The sequence below is a fragment of the Akebia trifoliata genome, chromosome 9 (genome assembly GCF_017979445.1).
Source record: "Akebia trifoliata isolate Shusen 1 chromosome 9, ASM1797944v1, whole genome shotgun sequence".
Taxonomy (NCBI): domain Eukaryota; kingdom Viridiplantae; phylum Streptophyta; class Magnoliopsida; order Ranunculales; family Lardizabalaceae; genus Akebia; species Akebia trifoliata.
Window position 1 is genome coordinate 23921781 of NC_141383.1, and position 21012 is coordinate 23942792.

At 33.3% G+C, this 21012-nt stretch overlaps 1 protein-coding gene and 1 pseudogene across 13 annotated transcripts; one reads left to right on the forward strand and one right to left on the reverse strand.

Annotated features, from left to right (window-relative positions):
- Positions 1 to 4775: 4775 nt before the first annotated feature.
- LOC147394860 (UDP-glycosyltransferase 90A1-like) lies at positions 4776 to 6522 on the forward strand. The gene is made up of 2 exons (XM_086454705.1): positions 4776 to 6226; positions 6308 to 6522. The coding sequence occupies exons 1-2, from the start codon at positions 4835 to 4837 to the stop codon at positions 6314 to 6316; spliced, it is 1401 nt and encodes a 466-aa protein (XP_086310831.1). The 5' UTR covers positions 4776 to 4834; the 3' UTR covers positions 6317 to 6522.
- A 4830-nt stretch (positions 6523 to 11352) lies between these two features.
- LOC147394861 (UDP-glycosyltransferase 90A1 pseudogene) lies at positions 11353 to 15927 on the reverse strand (annotated as a pseudogene). Of its 12 annotated transcripts, none has more exons than XR_015181411.1 (5): positions 13979 to 15927; positions 12241 to 12310; positions 12077 to 12142; positions 11788 to 11841; positions 11353 to 11693 (listed from the first exon to the last, which is right to left on the reverse strand). The product of XR_015181411.1 is annotated as a UDP-glycosyltransferase 90A1 pseudogene, transcript variant X8 (transcript). The 12 variants fall into 12 exon arrangements; XR_015181409.1 differs by having other exon boundaries at positions 11925 to 12142; XR_015181406.1 differs by having other exon boundaries at positions 11788 to 12142; positions 14091 to 15927.
- Between the last annotated feature and the right edge of the window lie 5085 nt (positions 15928 to 21012).

Sequence of the window (21012 nt, forward strand, 5' to 3'; positions counted from 1 at the left end):
CATTGTGATTGGTGAATTAGAGGACCGTGCTATTGTTTGTTAAACCTCCAAATTTGACGGTCATACTCTATGGATTTTTTTTTTGTTTTTTTGAAGTTCATTCTCCAATAATTTGATAGTCCAGGACCGTCAAAAAAAAAATTCTACAAGAGAATATTTGACGGGCATATTTGACGGGAGGGTCCGTCAAATTTCTTAAAATTTGACGGGCTAAGACCGTCAAATATGGGCCTTTTTCACATAGTGTCCAATTCCCACCAAATCACATCAGGATGCCTAATTGTTTACTCAACCAAGTCAACCAAGTCAACCAATAAACAGTGCCAAGAGATTGTATGATTCGAGGGCTCGGGTTATACCCATAATTAAGGGTCCTATGTGATCTTATTTATTAAGCGAGTTGACTCAGTATGAAAGTAACATGAGGACTAAGCACAAGTCCGACGCAAATGAGTCAAATTTATTAGAAGCTTGACCAAGTAAAAAGGACATACTTGGGGGCTTCGTTTAAGCCCAATTCGTCAGGAAGTATGGTTGATTATTATACTTGGAGCTTAGTTTAAGCTTGAATTGTGAGGTACAATTTTTAATTGCTTGGGGGCTTAATCCTGCTAATGCAATTTGTTATTTGGGTCGACTTTACAAATAGAGATAGAAGACCAACTATATTGCCGAGCAATTATATTGCTCGAAAGCTTAAGTCACGTCCATAATAAGGTGACATGTGACCCAATTGATAAATTAATTTAACTCATCAAGAAATTAACGTGGGAGCTAATATTTGGGAGCATAATTTGGGCCCATAGAATGGATTTCATGTGACCCAATTCATTTGTTTGGATGGCTTGACAAAAGGAAAATTTGGGGGCTAACCTCGTGCTCAGATTGACTGGGTTTAGGGACTCCATTGAGGTAAGAGGTTCAGCCCATTATTTTGACCCATTGAGTTAAAAGGTGTACATGGGGTCTCAATGTAAGCCTGGTCAATAGGATAAAATAGTTAATATTAACTTAGGGGCTCGGTCCAAGTATAATTAAGGACCTAGACATGGGATTGCATAAAAAAAATACTTTCAAAAGGATGGTATTAAAAATTATTTTTTTAAAAGTTTTTAGTAAGGTAAGAAAAATGTACTTGGGTTACTTCCAATTTTATAAGGAAAAAAGATTATTCTATGAATCTATATTATTGAAAAATTATATTCTATGAATTTATGATCTCTGTTTATTCAACTTTTTCAAGTTGATTCAACAAATCGAAAAAGACAAAGGTTAGGATAAGGTCAGTTCATCGAGCCAGACCTTACCCTTCAATTCAACGAATCGACGAAGTAGATATTAGGATAAGGTCAATTCATCGAACAAGGCCTTACCCTTACCCTTCGATTCAATGAATCGACGAGATAGAGGTTAGGGTAAGGTCGGTTTGTTGAACCAAGCTTACCCTTCTATTCAACGAATCGATGAGGTAAAAGTTAAGGTAAAATTGGTTCAACAAACCAGACTTTGCTTTTCGATTCAACGAATCGACAAGGTGAGGGCATTAGTTCTTCTATTATTTATCAAAGTTTTCCATCGTTTAAGGATCTAAATTTTATCTGAAATTTCGATCGATTCATCTATTATTTATCAAAGTTTTTGATCATTTTGATATCAAAACCCAATTTGAGACTTCAGTCGATTTTTCTATAATTTCAAAGTCTTGGATTATTTTGGGATCCAAGCCCGATCTGGGACTTCGGTTGGTTCATCTATTATTTATCAAAGTCTTGGATCATTCTGAGATCCAAGCTTGACCTAAGATTTCGATCGGTTCTTCTATCATTTGTCAAAGTTTTGGTTCATTAAGGAAATCAAGCCTGACTTGCGGTCAATTCTATTATTGAAACATCTACTTATTATGGTAACTCAATCAAGTTGAAGATCAAATTTTCAAAAAAAAAAAGGAAGAAAATAAGTTCGAGGGATCAATAACCTTACTAACTCAAAAATCAAGGATGGTGCTCATTTATGTCAAAAATATTTCTCGAAGTCGAATCTCGATATATAAATCTCCACCTTTGAGAAAGGACTATTATGGAGGGATAAAATCATCTCCCATCTGGACTATTCATTCGTACCATCAACGCATATCTCAATGCAAGCATGTGACAGAATTTGAGTAGGATTCTATGTAATTAGGGAAGAATCCCAATTTGAAAGGATTCTTCCCTAATAAGTAATTATTGTATTTGATAAGGGTAAAAAAGATATTTCCAATATAATTAGAATTAGGATTAGGGTTTTCTATTTAAATAGTGCTAAGACCATGGTAAGAGGGGGAGGGGGGGATGAATAGATCATATAAATCATATTCATAATGATGTAGGCACATTTGTCGAATCACATAAAAAATATTTTTGTGTTATTTCTCTTTTTTGTTCTTTTTTCATTATTCTTGTAATTTATTAGTGAATAATCTTACTTCGAATCACATCTTGAGATTATCGCAAATTTGACCTCCACGACTACTACTGCACCTCAAATCTCGTCATTTATATAGATCTCTCAATTAATACAATCAAAGATGAAGATCATTTCTTCTAATAAATGTTCTATGTAGCAAGATTTGAGTCGTGGGAGTGGGTTTTCAACTCTCTCCTATATATATATATATATATATATAAGAGGGCATATCCTGTAACACACCATTCGAATCTTCTTGAAACATCCATGCATGTTGAATGGTTGAGAAAAAATTACAAGTACCTCTTGTGGCCGACTAGGAGGACCACCACTTCCATAAATCAATAACTTCTTTTTCGAGACTACACGTTGAAGTTCTAATGGCGGGTAAAAGTCCTCGTGGAAGCTTCTATCCGAGGACAATCTTTAAAAGGAAACTTTTAGAATATTTTAAAGTTAAACTCAATAGAAAAACATCTATAATGTTGAACAATGAAATCCACTCTTGAGTGATCCAATCATCAATGGATATTTATTTTTATGATCTAATCTTAATTTTTAATTGATTGATCCTATCCTTAAGAATAATTTGGTTTACTATTGTACATCTTATTATATTGCATCAAAATTACAACGTGGGAAAACTCATATTGGATAGTTCAAGGCCATCAAATTTCATAAAATTTGAAAATTGGCTTTGACATAAAAGGTTAGGACATGTTAACTTCAAAAACATGCTGAAATTATCACGTTGCGAGATTGTTAGAGGTATTCCAAGAATTAAGAAACTTAATCGATAACACTATATGCAAGAAATAATTTGTTCATGTGGATGCACATATTCCACTCTTCTTGTAGATGATTTCAATCATGTAATATGGATATACTTTCTAAAAGAAATTTGTGAGGCAATAAAACATTTTTGTAAATTCAGAAATAGAATAGAAAATTATAAGAATGCAATTGGTTGAAACCAACCTCTAGCCCATTGCGGCCCATTCTCTCAAGGCCCATCTAAGTTGAGTGTATTGCTTCTCGTCTACTCTCTCTCTCTCTCTCTATCTCTCTCTCTCCCTGTCTCTCTCATCATGTTTGGATTAACATCCATCTGGTTACAGTCTAGTCTAAATTAATCTTGGTTCAATCGAGGCTTATCTGAGTTGAGTTAGATGGTCATCGTCTTTTTACACACATGGACATATCATTTATCTTTCTTACATGCAATTGACAATCAGATTCATCAACAAATCAATGATAATTTTTAAAAAGTACGATCGATGCTTTTGACTAACCATCATCATGAATCAAGTACAATAGTACATCCATATCATGTACACAAATCGCAGGTTCATTCTTCTAAAGAATATATGATTACAGGAGGGTATTAGAGTATTTGTTTATAATCTATTGTATCAAGTTAAATGGAGAAGCATTAGAATAATTTTACATTTAATTAAGATAGTTATGCGATTACATCACTAAATGTATGTAACCTTTGTGTATTGAATAGGATGTTCACCTGACATCTAATAATATGGGAAATTCAGTTATTGAAACGTATAAGGTTGCGATTAGATTTTGGTGGAGAGTTCAGTAAGATAAATTTCAGGAATATTTTATTCATCATGAAATCAAGAGGGAGTTCTCAGTTGTTAAAACTCTCGAACAAAATTGGTGTAGTAGAAAGAAAAAATATAACCATTCAAGAAATGGCTAGGACCATGCTTTAAGAATATTGAAAGAAAAAAGGGCTTCTATTGCCACACCAGCTTTTGCTAACGCCACTCCAAGATGTGTATAATTATTTGGTGATTTACCTATGAATTAGGGTGGTGTTAGCATCAGTTGGTGTGGCAATAGAAACTCTCAAAAACAAACAAAAATATAGGAGTCGTGTCGGGGGACTGTTTTTCATTGCGTTTCGTAGTACTACGCCCCACGAGGAGGTGCCTCACATAACCATAAAAGCTTTTCACTCATATCTCGAGGAAACGCATCTATGGTCATCACATCAGTGCAGTGCGAAACACAGTCAAACATTAGAGTCACTGTAAAGAATATACGGTTCTGGCTGTCAGGTTGAGTCAAAAAAATTATCACCGCCCTCTGAAAATCACATGCAACTGGTTGAGTGAGGGAGATTGGAACACTTGACCTACTCTTCTCTACTGGAACAGCTTATCAAGACTCGGCTTGCCAATGGTCCAACTCAGCTAATATGGTTCAGTAAAAAGAAGGGTAAAATCGTATTTACTCATCCCACTACCGAATAAATCGTTTGATGGACAAAGATATACTCAAACGTTGTTTGACACTAGTAGTTGAAGTTTATAAATAAAAGGAAATAAAAAACGATCTCTAAAGAAAGAAGCAGCAAAGAACGAAAGAAATGACTTGTATTCCATCTCCTCATATTCTTCTCTTCCCTTTCATGTCCAAAGGCCATACTATCCCAATTCTCCATCTCGCTCGCCTTCTTCTCCATCGAAACATCACTGTTACCATCTTCACCACACCTTTAAATTCCCCATTTATACGTCAATCCCTCGCAGACACAGAAGCCTCAGTCATAGACATCCCCTTCCCTCAAAACATACCACAACTTCCTGCTGGTATCGAAAGCACTGATAAATTACCATCCATGTCTCTCTTCCACCCATTTCTCTTTTCCACCAAACTCATGCAACCCGACTTTGATCAAGCGCTCCATAATCTGCCAAGTGTCAGCTGCATGATCACCGATGACTTCTTAGCGTGGACTCAACAATCTGCTTCAAAACTTGGTGTACCCAGACTCGTATTCCAAGGTATGAACAACTATTCCATGACTATTCACTTCATCTTGGCCGTGGAACGTCCTCACGCGGGTCTAGACTCGAACGATGAGCCCTTCATCGTGCCAAATTTCCCATGGATTCAACTCACTAAGAACGATTTTGAGCCTCCTTTTAATGATCCTGAACCAAAGGGTCCACACTATGAATTTATTATAGAGGGAGTAATTGCAAATATGCAAAGTAAGGGTTGTATTGTCGATAGTTTCTATGAGTTGGAGCCAAGATTTTTGGATTACTGGAACCTAAAGAGTGGGACAAAATCATGGTGTATTGGGCCTTTATGTTTAGCCCAACCACCAAGAATCCAGCTTAAAGAAAAGCCCTTGTGGGTTAATTGGCTTGACGAGAAACGGGCAAATGGACGGTCCGTATTATACGTGGCGTTTGGTTCACAAGCGGAGATTACAACCCAACAATTGGAGGAGATAGCGATTGGGTTAGAGAAATCTGAAGTGAACTTCTTATGGGTTGTGAGATCGAAGGCTTTGGAAGTTTTAGAAGGGTTTGAAGAGAGGGTGAGAGATAGAGGACTAATAGTGAAGGAATGGGTTGACCAGGTTCAGATACTGAGTCATGAGTGTGTTAATGGGTTTATGAGTCACTGTGGTTGGAACTCGGTGATGGAGAGCATATGTGCATCGGTACCGATATTGGCGTGGCCGATGATGGCGGAGCAACACTTGAATGCGAGGATGGTGACGGAGGAGTTGGGTATCGGTGTGAGAGTTTTAGCGAAAAATGGGTCAGTTAGAGGTTTTGTAAGTTGGGAGGCTATAGAAAGAAAAGTGAGGGAATTAATGGAGGGAGAGAAGGGGAAGGAAGTGAAGAAGAAGGTTAAGGAAGTTGCAGAGCTGGGTAGGAAGGCTATGGAGAAAGGTGGGTCGTCCTGGCGCACGTTAGACAAGATCCTTGAAGAGATATGCTATAGAGATAAGGCGATGAACGTGACCACCGAAAAATTACACGTCACAGCTGCTGCTCGTCCTTCTTGAAGTGATACTTATTTGTTACCATCACATATTTAGGTTACCTAAAATGCCCTTTGTCCTACCTTATTTTACTTTTATGTGCAACTAAATTTGTGAATTTTTATTTGATCCCAATAATTTTTGAGTTGCAATCCAGAACGTTGTCCAGTTTCTATATCAAAAGATGGTGTCTACGTGGCACATGTAAATGTTTACTTTGGGCTGCGTTAGGAGTCCAATGTGTCTTTTTTCGGTGATCTCGCTAATCTCTAACATCGAGAGATTTCACAATAAGTGTAGGGCTGTCAACGGCTAGATATTCGATCGGATAGTGTTCTATCCGAATCCGAATTCAAAAAAAATATTGATATCCAAATTTGAATTCGAAAAATATATCGGGTATCCGATTCGATAAAAATCCTATAAATTTGTAAAAATCAAATCAATTTTCCTATATTTTTTCAAATAAACTTTGATTTTTTGAAAAAAAAAATCTTAAAATCAAATAAACTTTAATTTTTGAAAAAAAAAATGATGAAAAATTCGATTAAAATATTAAGTATTTTTTACATCAACTCGAAGAAATAGATTTTCAAAAAATAAATCATGATTATTTTAATTGAAGTTAAAGCCGATTGATTTTGAAGATGAAAAAAAGGGTTTTACTGTATGTGTGTGTGTATGTGTGTGAGAGAGTACTTAGCTTGATGCTCGTTGGTCGTCGAAGAAGAGGGTGGCTGCGGAGTTTGCACAGTCGACACGACAAAACCCACTTGCTGGCTGCTGCTGGTTCTTGAGTTTATGTTGAGAGAGAAGATAACTTTAAAAATTAAACTTGGTTGTGTAACATGAATACACAATAAGATCTATATATATATAGGGTCAGGTTCCGTGTACCCCTAGTACGACTCACATTGCGACACACCGTTTTGTCTTATATGGGCAAAAATGTTTGGAATGGGTTGAATTTTTGTGAGGATGATCTCTATGGTGAGGAGATCATCTAAAAATCAGCTCATTATGAAACTTCTAGCCCCATGTTTACAAGTTGAAAAATTTTAGACCATCCAATTTTTGTAAATCAATTTTGATGGGGTTAGAAGTTTTGGAATGGGCTGATTTTTTGTCAGGATGATCCCCTCATCACAGAAATTATCCTCACAAAAAATCAGCCCATTCCTAACATTTTTGCCCATATAAGACAAACGGTATGTTGCAATGTGCGTCGTAATAAGGGTCGTAATAACACCATCCACACATATATATATATATAAAAGTATTGTTGTGTAACACGAATACGTAACACAAATATTCAATTCGGAGCGAATATTATCGAATCGAATTTCGTAACATCCGAATTCGTATCCGAAACTCATTCGAATGTTAAAATAACATCAAAATCCAAATTCGATATCCGAAAATTTTAGATAATATCCGATTTTTCGAATTTGAATTCAGATTTCGACTATCCATTAACACCCCTAAATAAGTGGTAACCAACTATTAAAATACACCATTTAATGTGAAGTCTAATGTGTTCTTTTTTAGTGGTCTCTCAAGATTGGTTATCACTTATCGTGAAGCTCTCAATGTTATCTATTACCACACTAACTTTTGCTAACGCCATATGATGTAGACTAATCTTTGGTGATTTATATATGGATTGGGGTGACATTAACAAAAGTTAATGTGGCAATAGAACCTTTTTAAATAAAAAGGAAATCTTAAGTATGTGCATTTGGTTTGAGAAATGTTATAGATGTGAATGGTTAGATACCACTTTTAATAAAATAAAAATAAAAATTTAGCAAACGAATGGTGTGAAAAAAATGAAATAACAAAGAAAGAAACAAGCACACAAAGATTTATATGATTCTTCAGTTTGGATTCTTCAACTGTCGATGAAGTATTTAATTCTTTTGAATTTTAATTAATTTAATCATGAATTTGATATATCATAGTATATTGTATTACAATTGTTTATATCTAATAATTACAATAAACGTAATGATTCTCTGACACCCTTGTAAATCATTTGCCTTGAGATATGTATAATCATTAATTTTTTTCTTTTGTATCTCGAGGCATCATTATCACGACTCTAAGTTTGAATTCTTCAACTCTTGATGAAGTACTTAATTCTTTTGAATTTTAATTAATTTAATCATGAATTTGATATATCACAGTATATTGTATTACAATTGTTTATATCTAATTAATAATTACAATAGAAGTAATGATTCTCTGACGCCCTTGTAAATCATTTGCCTCGAGATATGTATAATCATTAATTTTTTTTCTTTTGTATCCCGAGGCAAATGATATATGATTATGTGACAGGGACATGTGTCAAACGGTGGCATCATTATCACGACTCTTTATTTTATCGGAGATTGCAATGATACGAGATTCAAGTGGCACAAAGAGCGTAATTGGGTACCCATTGGCTCCTTGTTACCTTGAAAATTCATCGAGTCAAATAAAAAACTCGATCAAGCTTTCAGTTATATGTAACATTTTTGTGAAGAATACAAAATAAATATTTTTATTTATATTAAAATTATATCTTAAATATTTAGAAATTTGAATTATATCACAAGGTACCAATTCCTTGTGGTACAACGTTGTTATCGTTCCACAACGAATGGACCAAGGACCTCAAAGTCAAAACCACATTTTGAGGCGGTGAATCCTTAATACAATTGACATGGGAGGATATTTTGCTTAGGATTCTCTAGGAATCTTATCCCATTTTCCCTAAAAAATATTGAAATAAAAAGTGTAGAAATAATGTGAAATTAGGCATGATTGAAGAAGAAGAATATTAATCTTCAAGACACATTGTTCTCGATATTTTATAAAATATGAATTTTTGTTTTTTATAACAAAATTCTAGACACGTAAGTCCAACTAGCAGGAGTAAGACAATTGGCCTCTTAACGCAATACAACTTAATCGACTTAGACACATGTATAATTTGGATAACTTACTGTTATTATCTTCTACAGTAAGATTTCATATCTTACCAAGAGTCATTGATCCCATCTAATTATCAAATTGGCAAATCCAACATCACAATCTTCTGGATTTCATATAAAAAACTAAAAAGGAAAAAAAAAAAAAAAATTTGAACTTGATCAAAGGTATTGAAAATGGATAACTACTGAACTCTCAAATTTAATTGTAAAATTTATTTTTTGTTTCAAAATTATTAGAATTTTGACCTACATAATCTTGTGGCATCAGATCTTAGTGTCACAAATTGATGCAATTAGATCCACTCTAAGATATGTAAAGTAACAAGATTCATTGCATTAATTGGAATTTTATGATGTAGATCTCCAATTCAAGATTTCCTAAAATTCATAAAGTAAGACTCTGCTTGTTAGAAAGGTAAATTTTCAAATAATTACAAAAATTTATTGATATTTTCAAAATGTTATTAATGTTGACAAAGTCGTTACGTGACAATTTGATAATATTTTATCAACATTATGTGATAGTTGTATAAACATTAATAAAATTTTGAAAATACTGGAAATTTTTGTAATTATTTTGGAATTTACCTTGTTAGAAATTTCAAGGAAAATTTTTTTTATAAAAAAAAATAAAAACTAAGATCGACTAAACCATTCACAATTTTAAATGGAAAGGAAATAAATAAAGTTTAAGGGCATTTTAGGTAATAACCTATATCTGCGGAGTTAACAGGTCTTTATAGTTTCCCTTCAAGGAGAAGCTTTACACTCTGTTTGGATTGAGAGAAGCGGAGGGAAGAGAAACTCATTAAGAGAAGGGAAGAGAAGAGAAGAGAAGACTAGTTTCTCCTGACCTTGTTTGGATTGAAAGAGAAGAGAAGAGAAATAACTAAGTTTCTCCTGTTTGGTTATGATTCATAAGAGAAGAGAAGAGAAATTATTCTTGTCAAATGACTATTATACCCTTCATAGTCTAAAAAATAAAGTTCTATTTATACAATGATACAAAATATAAACACCTAAACTCATTTGTAAATAACATGATAAATATTCATTTTCCAACCAAATTCCATATCAAGAAATTATTTTTTAATCCAAATGACTATTATACCATTCATAATCTAAAGAACAAAATTCTACTTGTACAATGATACAAAATATAGACACCTAAATTTATTTATAAAGAACGTGATAAATATTCATCTTCCAACCAAATATCATACAAGAAATTATTTTTAGTCCAAATGACTATTATACCCTTCATAGTCTACAAATAACCATTACACTTAAATTAATAGCAACTTTATTTATTTAGGGAAAATTACTTAAGGGACCCACGTAGAAGGATTTCTTTCTACATTATCCCTAAGTTTTGCGTGTTAGCTTGATAGGACATTTATTAGTAAACTTTTTTCTTTCTTAACGGTCTCTTGTACTGATGAATTCATAATTTTTACTATTGAACTTGATGGTTTGTTATTTAGTATCGAGTTTGCATTTTACTGTTGAGCTCACTACTATTTATTGACGAGTTCACTTTTTATTTACTGTCGAACTCAACGCTTTTTTAATAACTATCAAATACACCGTTTTTTCAAATAAAAAATTGTGAACTCAACACTGATAAAACCCACCCATTTCCAATTTTTGAGTTTTTTCGATTAAAATACATGGAAATATCGACTTAAAACTTGAGATAACGATTTATTTAAATGATTTCAACCTAAAAAAGAACCATTATTGATCGATTTTCATTCAAAAACTAAGAAAAAAAAAAGTGAAAAAAATCCTAATTTTTTACATACATCTACAAAATGGTTGAGAAACACCCTCGAAAATGACTTATTTTTTCTTAAATCCTTTCTGATTGAATGAAGTCTCCGAAACTCAATTGAGATGTCAAAAATCCAATTTTTAGATGAAAATGTTGAATTCGAACGGTTAAGGCATTCAATCATGATGTCATGATATAAAAAGTATAGCAAATGATTTTATTAAACATGCCTCATAAAACTCTATATTGAAGAATGTTTGATAAATTATATCTCTATTACATAAAGAATTTTGGGGAGGGCACTCTAACCACTCCCCATCCCCACAAAAAAATAAAAAATAAAATAATAATACACTCAACAAACTGAGTCTATAAAATAAAATAAAATAAAAATCCATATCCGATTTCAATAATGAACTCTATACCAAGACTATAGGACTAACGTTTGTTTACTGAGCTGGATGAAATTTTATCTTACAATCAAATAACTCAACTCCCATTTCTATTTCAGACAATCTTTGCATTTTCAAAAGTACGATATCCATCCTTTCAATGAATCTTCACGTCTGCTAAACAGAATGCTAATCCACAATTTGAGTTTCACCCAATATCATGGGCAACTGTTAGAACTAAATTGCTTTTGATGCACTGTTCTTGTTGCATGATGTCAAAACTGGGAGTGCTGTATATTCTGTCACCAAGGAAAAAAAAAAGTATCATCAACCAAATGGGTTCGAGAAATTCTTTAAGAAAGTGGTCACAAAAGCATGAGCAAACCAACAGACCTTGTTAATATGTCACCTTTGTCGGCATATTGTCATGCCATCTCCAATGGGTAACTAAATTTTTTCCCAAGTTTTACGAGTAGAACTTGTTGATGAAAACAAAGTGAAGAACTCAACAAAAAAGTATATATACCCACCATACTAATGCTAACACGTGTGACCTCCATTATACTTTTATTGAAATTTCTTATGCTGATAATCTTTGGGTCATTTACCTACTCAACAAAATACTACTGCATAAAACTTAGTTTCACAATAGGTAAAGTTTCAAGATTATATATTGGTGTACCATTGGATCACCAACTTTCCCATGCCAGAGGACATTATCCATCACAATTACACCCCCAACCCTTACCTACAAAAGGATATCAAAATGACACATCAGATTAAGCAATCTGGATCAAATAGTATAATTCTATAACTGAATGTCGAAACCATAAATTCTATTTTTACCAATTATAACAGCAACTCATAATATTCATGATACATTTTCTTCTCAGTATCAACAAATGCAAAATCATAGCTGCATAAAGAAGACATTAATGGAAAAAATTATTGAATTAAAATCAAAACTTCCAAACAGCATGATATATTACACACATTAGTAAGAATAGGAGTGGAAATAACAACCAATTTACTAGTTTATTAACTCTATAACCTAAACCGGCACCCTTGAACCTATGATTTACTCTAAAAAAAGTCCTAAACACTTAAATTAATCACTCCAAATAGAAACCCAGCTATACCATCTCAGAAGCCCTATATAATAGATAATAGCTTATCCTTATAAGAAGATTAAAATACTTAACCAATACATGAACCCATCATCATCAATGCCTCATACCCAAAATTTGGGGCAACATGAATGGAAAGCTGCTTATGCAGAAACATGCCAATTTTTTTTTTTTTAGTATGAGGACAGCATTGAGCTAATAGAAAACCCATTTTACATACAACATGAAACAAAGCAGAATTGAAGAAATATGAACAATAAGACAATTTTAACAAATTTGCTACTTAGATGCCAAACCAAGCAAAATAGAATTAATAAATCAAACTGAAATCTTTTATAAAAACTGAAAGCTATATATATAAACCCAAATTTATACATCAAAGAACAATATGATTCATAATTTGCATTACAGACCTACGGAAAAGAGAAAAAAATATATATGTGAAGACTTAGAACTACAATCCAATAAGAGATATTTGAATTTTTTTTTTTTGTGATAAAAACTTCAATCACATAAAAATTCTCAATTACAGGAAACCATAACCATGGATGATTTCAAAACTTATATAATATGGTATAGTTAATATCAAGAACAAATGAAACCCTAGGATACAAACCAATGTGATAAAAACTAGGAAGAAGATGCAGAAAATTAACTCCCACATCAAGGGGGAAACCTTCAATTTATTAAATCATAGACTGATTGTTCTTGTTACCTCCAGACATGGATGACTTCCTACTTATATAGACTTCTTAATAAGCGAAAAACAGCAACTAACAGAAATTGAAACTAAACCCAAAAACAGAAGCAATTAAACAAAACAAACTAGAAACTGAATCCTAAATAGAACTAAGACAGAAACTACATATTTTATTCCATCCCACTCCTTGGGCACATATCACAATAATAAAAAAAACTCATCTTCGAAGCTAGATTCAAGTAAAATCGAAACAGTGAAAAATTCCCATTAAAGTTCGACTATGTTGCTCATATTCTAAGTTCTAGTTCAAATGTTGGGGTCGGAAACATGAATCATTTCCCTGTTCAACTCCATCTAGAACTATATCTTCAAATCTTTCCTTATAAATTAGGGTTGCAAATGCTCAAACATATCATACGCATCTCATGAACTCGTGTTCCATGTAAGTAAATCACCTAAAACAATGATTTTTTAATATATTTATTTATTTATTTATTATCCTTCTTTGATTTTTCACAGTTCTCAGAGTTACAGAAGGCATCAAATATTAATACCCAATCTAAAAAATTCTTAATTTCTGTATCTGAATCATACCCAAATCAGGTTTAAGAACCTAATGACAAGAGAGAGAGAGAGAGAGAGAGAGAGAGAGAGAGACCAAAAATGAAAAATATAAAAATAAAAATAAAAAAGTTGAGAAGGTAGTAGCTTACCCACCAACACCAGAAACAAAGAGGTAAAGGAGAGAGCTTCTTACCTTAACGATTTCTTCCACTAAACCCTACATCAAATCTGAGTTGAACAAAGTTTCTAGGGTTCATGGAACCAAATGAGAAACACCAGAAGAATGAGAGAGAGAGTGATAATACCTCGGGTCATCTCCGATTCGAGGTCGTCTCCTTCGTTTCACTCTCTAGGGTTTCTGAAATCGGCCTAAATTTGTTAGCTTAGTTGGTGTGTAAGTAGCAATAGCTGATCTGTCAATATTACTTAACTTTGGAAATTTGGAGAATGAGGAGGACAAAATTGGAATGTAAAAATTTGGTCTCTTCCCTTCCCTCCTCGTCTCTCCACTTTTGGAGGGAACAAAATTCGGCACTTTTTCCCTTCCCTTCCCTCCGTTTTTCTTCTCTTCCCTCCTTACTTAACAATCCAAACAGGAGAAAGGAAGAGAAAATAGCATATTTTCTCTTCCCTTCCCTCCCTTTCCCTCAATCCAAACACAGTGTTAAAGTGTTCTTTGTCGGTGGTCACGCTCATCTCCTTATCTCTATAACATATCTCTTCAAGGATCTTGTCTAACGTGCGCCAGGACGACCCACCTTCCTCCATGGCCTTCCTTGCCAGCTCTCCAACTTCCTTAACTTTCTTCCTTACCTCCTTCGCCTTCTCTCCCTCCATTAATTCCCTCACTTTTCTTTCTACACACTCCCAACTTACAAAACCACGCACAGACCCATTTTTTGCTAAAACTCTTACACCAATACCCAACTCCTCCGTCACCATTCTCGCATTCAATGGTTGATCCATCATGATTGGAAACGCCAATATAGGTACCGATGCACATATGCTCTCCATCACCGAGTTCCAACCACAGTGACTCATAAACCCATTAACACATTCGTGACTCAGTATCTCAACCTGGTCAACCCATTCCCTCACTATTAGTCCTCTATCTTTCACCTTCTCTTCAAATCCCTCCAAAACTTCCAATCCATTCGATCTCACAACCCACAAAAAATTCACCTCAGATTTCTCCAACCCAATCGCTATCTCTACCAATTGCTCGCTCGTGATCTCAGCCTGTGAACCAAACGCCACGTATAAAACGGACTGTCCATTTGCCGATTTCTCATCAAGCCATTTCACCCAAATGGGCTTTTCTTTTGGCTGGATCTTTGGTGGTTCGGCTAAGCACAAAGGTCCAACACACCAAGCTTTGCGCCCACACTCTCGGTTCCAGTAATCTAAGAAACCTGGCTCGAGTTCATAGAAGCTATTTACGATATAGCCCTTGCTCTGTATATTTGTCATGAGTTGCTCTACAATGAAATCGAAGAATGGACCCTTTGGTTCAGGATTATTAAGAGGAGGTTCGAAATCGTTCCGAGTGAGTTTGATCCAAGGGAAACTCGGTAGATTGAAGGGCTCATCATCTGAATCAAGATCCACATGTGGACGATCCCGAGTCAGGACATAGTTAATAGTCATGACATAATTACTCATACCATCGAAAACGAGTCTGGGTACACCGAGTTTTGACGCGGATTGTTGAGTCCACCCGAGGAAGCCATCGGTGATTAAGCAGGTGACACTTGGCAGATCCTGGAGCGCTTGATCAAAGTGGGGTTGCATGAGTTTGGTGGATTTGGCAAATGGAACGAAGAGAGACATGGATGGTAGTTTGTCGGTGCTTTCGATATGTGGAGGAAGTTGTGGGATGTTTTGGGGGAAGGGAAGTTCTATGATGGAGGCTTGTGTGTTTGTGAGAGATTGACGTATAAATGGGGAATTGGAAGGAGTGGTGAAAATCGTGACAGAGATGTTGCGAGTTAGGAGAATGTGAGCGAGGTTGAGAATTGGGATAGTGTGGCCTTTGGCCATGAAAGGAAAGAGAACAATATGATGAGATGCAACAGAAGCCATTTTCTTCTTTCCTTGTTTCTTTGTTTCTTTGTTTGGTGGTTTTGTAATCTATGAACAAATGTTTGGCATATTTATTCCTAGGTGGTGTTGTGCTGGAGTGACGTGCATAGTGAAGTCATTTTGCACTGTCATTACGTGACTCCGTGTCGGTTGTTGGGCTGACCATCGGTCCCGAACTCGCTAACCCGAGTTTAACCCGAGCTCAATCTTCTAAAATCAGGTCGTGCTTGGATTAGTCCAACTTAGGTAATTTTAGATAGGTTGGACGGGTTGACTCGTTGAATATCCATAATTTCGTTTTAATTAATAATACATCTTAAAAATTGTTTTATTGCCTCCATCGACACTGGGTTCAACACTAAATTGATCTGACAGTTCATGGAGAACCGTCGAATTTTTTACTTGTATTTTGAGAAAATAAATCTATGATACTTCCAGGTCAATTTAATATTGGACTCAGTGTCTAATTTTAAATAAAATAAAATATCTAATGGGGCGGTTCAAGGGCCATATGAGAAAACATATGAAAAATTTTTCATTTTTCAAAATAAGAGTTAGAGGTTTTGGATTGAGCTGATTTTTTTGCAAGGATGGTCACTATGATGAAAAGATCATCCTCACAAAAAATCAGCTCAATCAGAAACTTCTAAATCCATCAAAAGTGATTTACAAATTAGTGATAAAATTTGGTAAAAAATCGACGGTCCACATTCTAAATCACTTTTAATGGGGTTAGAAGTTTCAGATTGGGCTGATTTTTTTTTTTGGATGATCTTCCCATCATAGAGATCATCCTCACAAAAAATCAGCTCAATCCAAAATTTCTAACCCATATTTTAAAATTTTATTAAAAACGAAAGTTTTTACATATGTTTTCTCATATGGCCCTTGAACCTGACCCATATCTAATATGATTTACTTACTTTTATTGGTTATGAGTCTTATTAGATTGGAATATGGTTGATCCAAAATAGATCTTGTAGACATTTCAATTTGTACGGATCCCACTCCAAAAAACACGTCAAGTTCATTTTTTTTTATCAAATTGTTGACAAAAAGGATCAAAAGCCCAAATGTGCAAAATTCACCACTTTTAAAAAAAAAAAAAAAAAAACCTTCCCTAACACATTCTTATACCCAACTCTAGGACCAATCATCTTCTTGGCCCATTATAACACTTAAGCTCCTTCTAAAGCCGATTTCCCAATCTCTAACTTGTTCCAATTTTCCAACCAATTTCCACCCATGACGTCAAAGTTTCTTTGCAATGTGTCTAACCAGTTGAGCTATGGGTCCAAGCCCATCCATCTGAATATGTAAAATATAGTGATAGCTATAGTGGAAAAATCCCACCTCCACCTCGAGATTCATAACACTACTAGATCTACCTTTCAATGAGTACTTATGTAAGTATCGATATTCGATATGATGCCTGTCAAAGAAACTCAAATGCCAAAGTCAGATTCACATCTAAAGTTGATCCAGAATCTTTATTTTTTTTAATAATGCTAAAGTGACCTCAAGTTTGTACCTCATATCTCACTTTTATGACATGGAAGTGTGTAGGAACCATAAATGCTTTTTCACTCGTATGAAAAATATCCATGGTTTCTACACACTTTCACGTCAGGAAAGTGAGATATGAGGTATTATCTTGAGGTCACTTTGGCATGATTGTTTGTTTGTTTTTTCAAGTAAGTCCATTACATACTTGTGGGTGGTTTTACTTCATTTTCGACATCTCTCCTTCATGTTTCTGTGATTGTCTTCCATTAGGCTTATATACTGATCTTTTTATTTCCATTTTAAACTCTATCATGATTCCTTTCCTTTTTTGGATGAGATATCATCTTTTCCCCTGATTTTCTTTCCAATGCTTGTGATTTGGGCTTATCTATTCCTTTGTTTGTGAATCCCGATCACTACTCCTAAGGAAGGGAGGCTTTCTCTACTTCTTTTCACTAATATTGCTTTGGGATTCGATTTTTGGGAATCCCAAGAGCACATCTCGGGACCCCTCTCTACTTTACTCCTTCTTGAAGGTATGCACATCCCTAGGAAGATCGGACGGCCGTTCCTAAGCATGGAATTATGCTCAAACAATATCCATCAATATTGTAGTGAAGTATGAATATGAGTAGGTTCAAACTAAGCTTGGATTTAATTGACTTACACTGATGGGGGGTATTGATCCATGGTTTCAAAACTTGGTTTCTCATCTCGTCTCATCCATGGACAAGACCGAGTTGTCTCGAACAAGTCAACTAGTTTCAAACGAGACAAACTATTTAACTCGATTAAAAATGATTGATTGACATATAATTAAATTTAAAAAATTTAATAAAATAAGATAGATTAGAAGTTATTTAGTCATAACATTATATTTTATATACATAATAATAAGTATATAAATTCTAAAATATCATCCAAAACATCTTGTTTATCTCGCAAAATGATGTGATTGTTGAGACAACTTGTATATCTGAATCATTATTGAACGATACAGAGATGATTTGATCGCATTTTATTGTGCAGAAGATGTATTATAGCTCAACTTCAAAATATATGATTGAATGTATGTCACACTAGAAGACGAAAAGACAATAACAAATGGGTACCACACGAAATCTACATGTGATACTGAAAGGTCTATAATCTAGCAAACAAAGAACATCACAGGTCTTTATCATATGAAAGTAAAACCATTATATATGGAAGTAAAACCATATTATAAGGACAATGACCGTGAAAGACTCTTTGTTGAAAATATGTATCAAATAATCACCTAATAAACAAGGGTCACGTCAAAGTGCAATAAAAACACTTTCGAAATTGGAATGTGAGGGGAATTTACCACATAAAAAAAACAAATAAAAAATTAAAGGTATTTTCGACACACATTCAAGTTGAGTTTTAAAATTATGTTCTAAGTATTGAAAATTATTTAAATATTTTAATAAACCTAATTTACATAGGAGTACTTAAAATATTTTGAAATAAATATATTTCTTTAAATCTCAAAAATTGTTGAAAGGATAGTTACAATATTTTTGTTTTAAAAACCCTTTTTAACTAAGATTTGATATGATAAAAAAAATATATTAAAGTGTCCATATTTTTCAGAAAGGAATTTGTGGTCCATATTTTCAAAAAATAGGTCTTTACCATCATTATCCCAAAATTATATTTTGTTAACGTGTACCCTTAGACTTAAGATGCATTAAATGCACATTGCAAATAAGCATTTGAGGGTAATTTTGATAGAAAAGAAATATTTTTTAGGACATTTTAAATAGTAAAATTTTTTGAAACATATTTAATGCATCTTAACTAGTGCCCTTTTAGGAACCTGTTAGCAAGACCCTTTTATTTATTCATTTATATATTTTTAGAGAACATTTATTAACACCAACTTTTACTTGTGACACATCAATTTTTAGTAGACAACTGCTTAATTTCATAAGGATTGGTGTGATTTAAGCAAAATCTTGTGTGCTAATAAAATTTCTCTATTTTAACATAATTCTAATTCATGTTTTTTTTTTTTTTTAATAGAAAGAGAGATTTATGGAGTAGACCTATGTGTTGCATTTTTATTTTTTAATAATCCCTTACTTTATTGAACAAACCGTACTTTATCAATCATACTAGCAATAGCATGACTAATTAAGTAAGATATTATATCTTACTAAAGGTCATTGAGCCCACATGATTATCAAATTGGCAATCCAACACTACAATCTTTTGGATTTCATATAAAAAACTCAAATTCAAAATAATAATAATAATAAATTTGAACTTGATCGAAGGTAATTAAAATGGATGACTACTGAACCCTCAAATTTTATAGTAAAAATTATTTTTGCTTCAAAATTATTAGACTTTTGACTTTCATAAACTAGTGCCAGTAGATCTTGGTGTCACAAATTGATGCGATTAGAATTCACTCCAAGATATGTAAAGTAACAAAATTTATTGCATTAATTTGAATTTTATGACATAAATCCCCATTCCAAGGTTTCTTGAAATTCATAAAATAAGGTTCCTTTTGTTGGAAAGGTAAATTTTCAAATAATTATAAAAATTTATTGATATTTTTGAAATATTATTAATATTGACAAATTGATGATATTTTGTCAACATTATGTGATAATTATGTAAACATTAACAAAATATTAAAAATAGTGAAAACTTTTGTTATTATTTTGAAATTTACAATTGTTAGAATTTCGAGAGAATTTTTTTAAAAATAAAATAAAAACTTAGATAGACTAAGGTTATTGCTGGAAAAAATTAAATTCAGCACTTTTTATTAAAATAGTGCGTTTGTTTACTCTATATTTTCAGCGCTTATTGCTGAAAATAAGTGAAAAAATTCAGCACTATTTTGATGTTGAAAAAAAGTGCTGAAGCGGTAAGCACTTCGCTTTTTTCGACACGGACAAATATGCCCTTCGTTTTTTTGAGCATGGACAAGTATGCCCTTATTCTTAAAATGATATTACCTCTTATATCCTATAGATAAGTATATAAGCACCCCACAAATTAATAAACCCATACCATGACTAAATTATTTTATCCTATATGGGTTAAATTTTTTGGAATGAGTTAGTTTTTAGTGAGGATGATTTCCTCATTAGTATATAAGCACCCCACAAATTAATAAACCCACACCATGACTAAATTATTTTGTCTTATATGAGTTAAAAGTTTTGGAATAAGTTGATTTTTGATAAGAATGATCTCTACAATGAGGAGATCATCCTTACCAAAAATCAACACATCCTGAAACTTCTAACCCTATCAAAACAAGTTCAAGAACCGTAAATCGTCCTTTTGTTTTTTTGAAAATTATTTTTGACGAGTTAAAAATTTCAAAATGGACTGATTTTTGGTGAGGATGATCTTTAGATTATAGAGACCATCCTCACTAAAAATTTACTCATTCCAAAAACTTTAACCCATATAAAACAAAAAAATTGGCTATGGTATGGGTTGTCTTTATTAATTCATAGAGTGCTTTTATAATTACACATCATTTATTTTCATCGAAAATTATTCATCCAAAATTAAGTTCTTCTAATGTTGATTTCAAATTTTGGTGACTTGTATGACATTATTACTTGTAATTTGAAATTTATGGGC

Bases quoted from the DNA above. Each gene is read 5' to 3' on its own strand.
- LOC147394860 (XM_086454705.1), top strand. From the start codon at position 4,835: ATGACTTGTATTCCATCTCCTCATATTCTTCTCTTCCCTTTCATGTCC.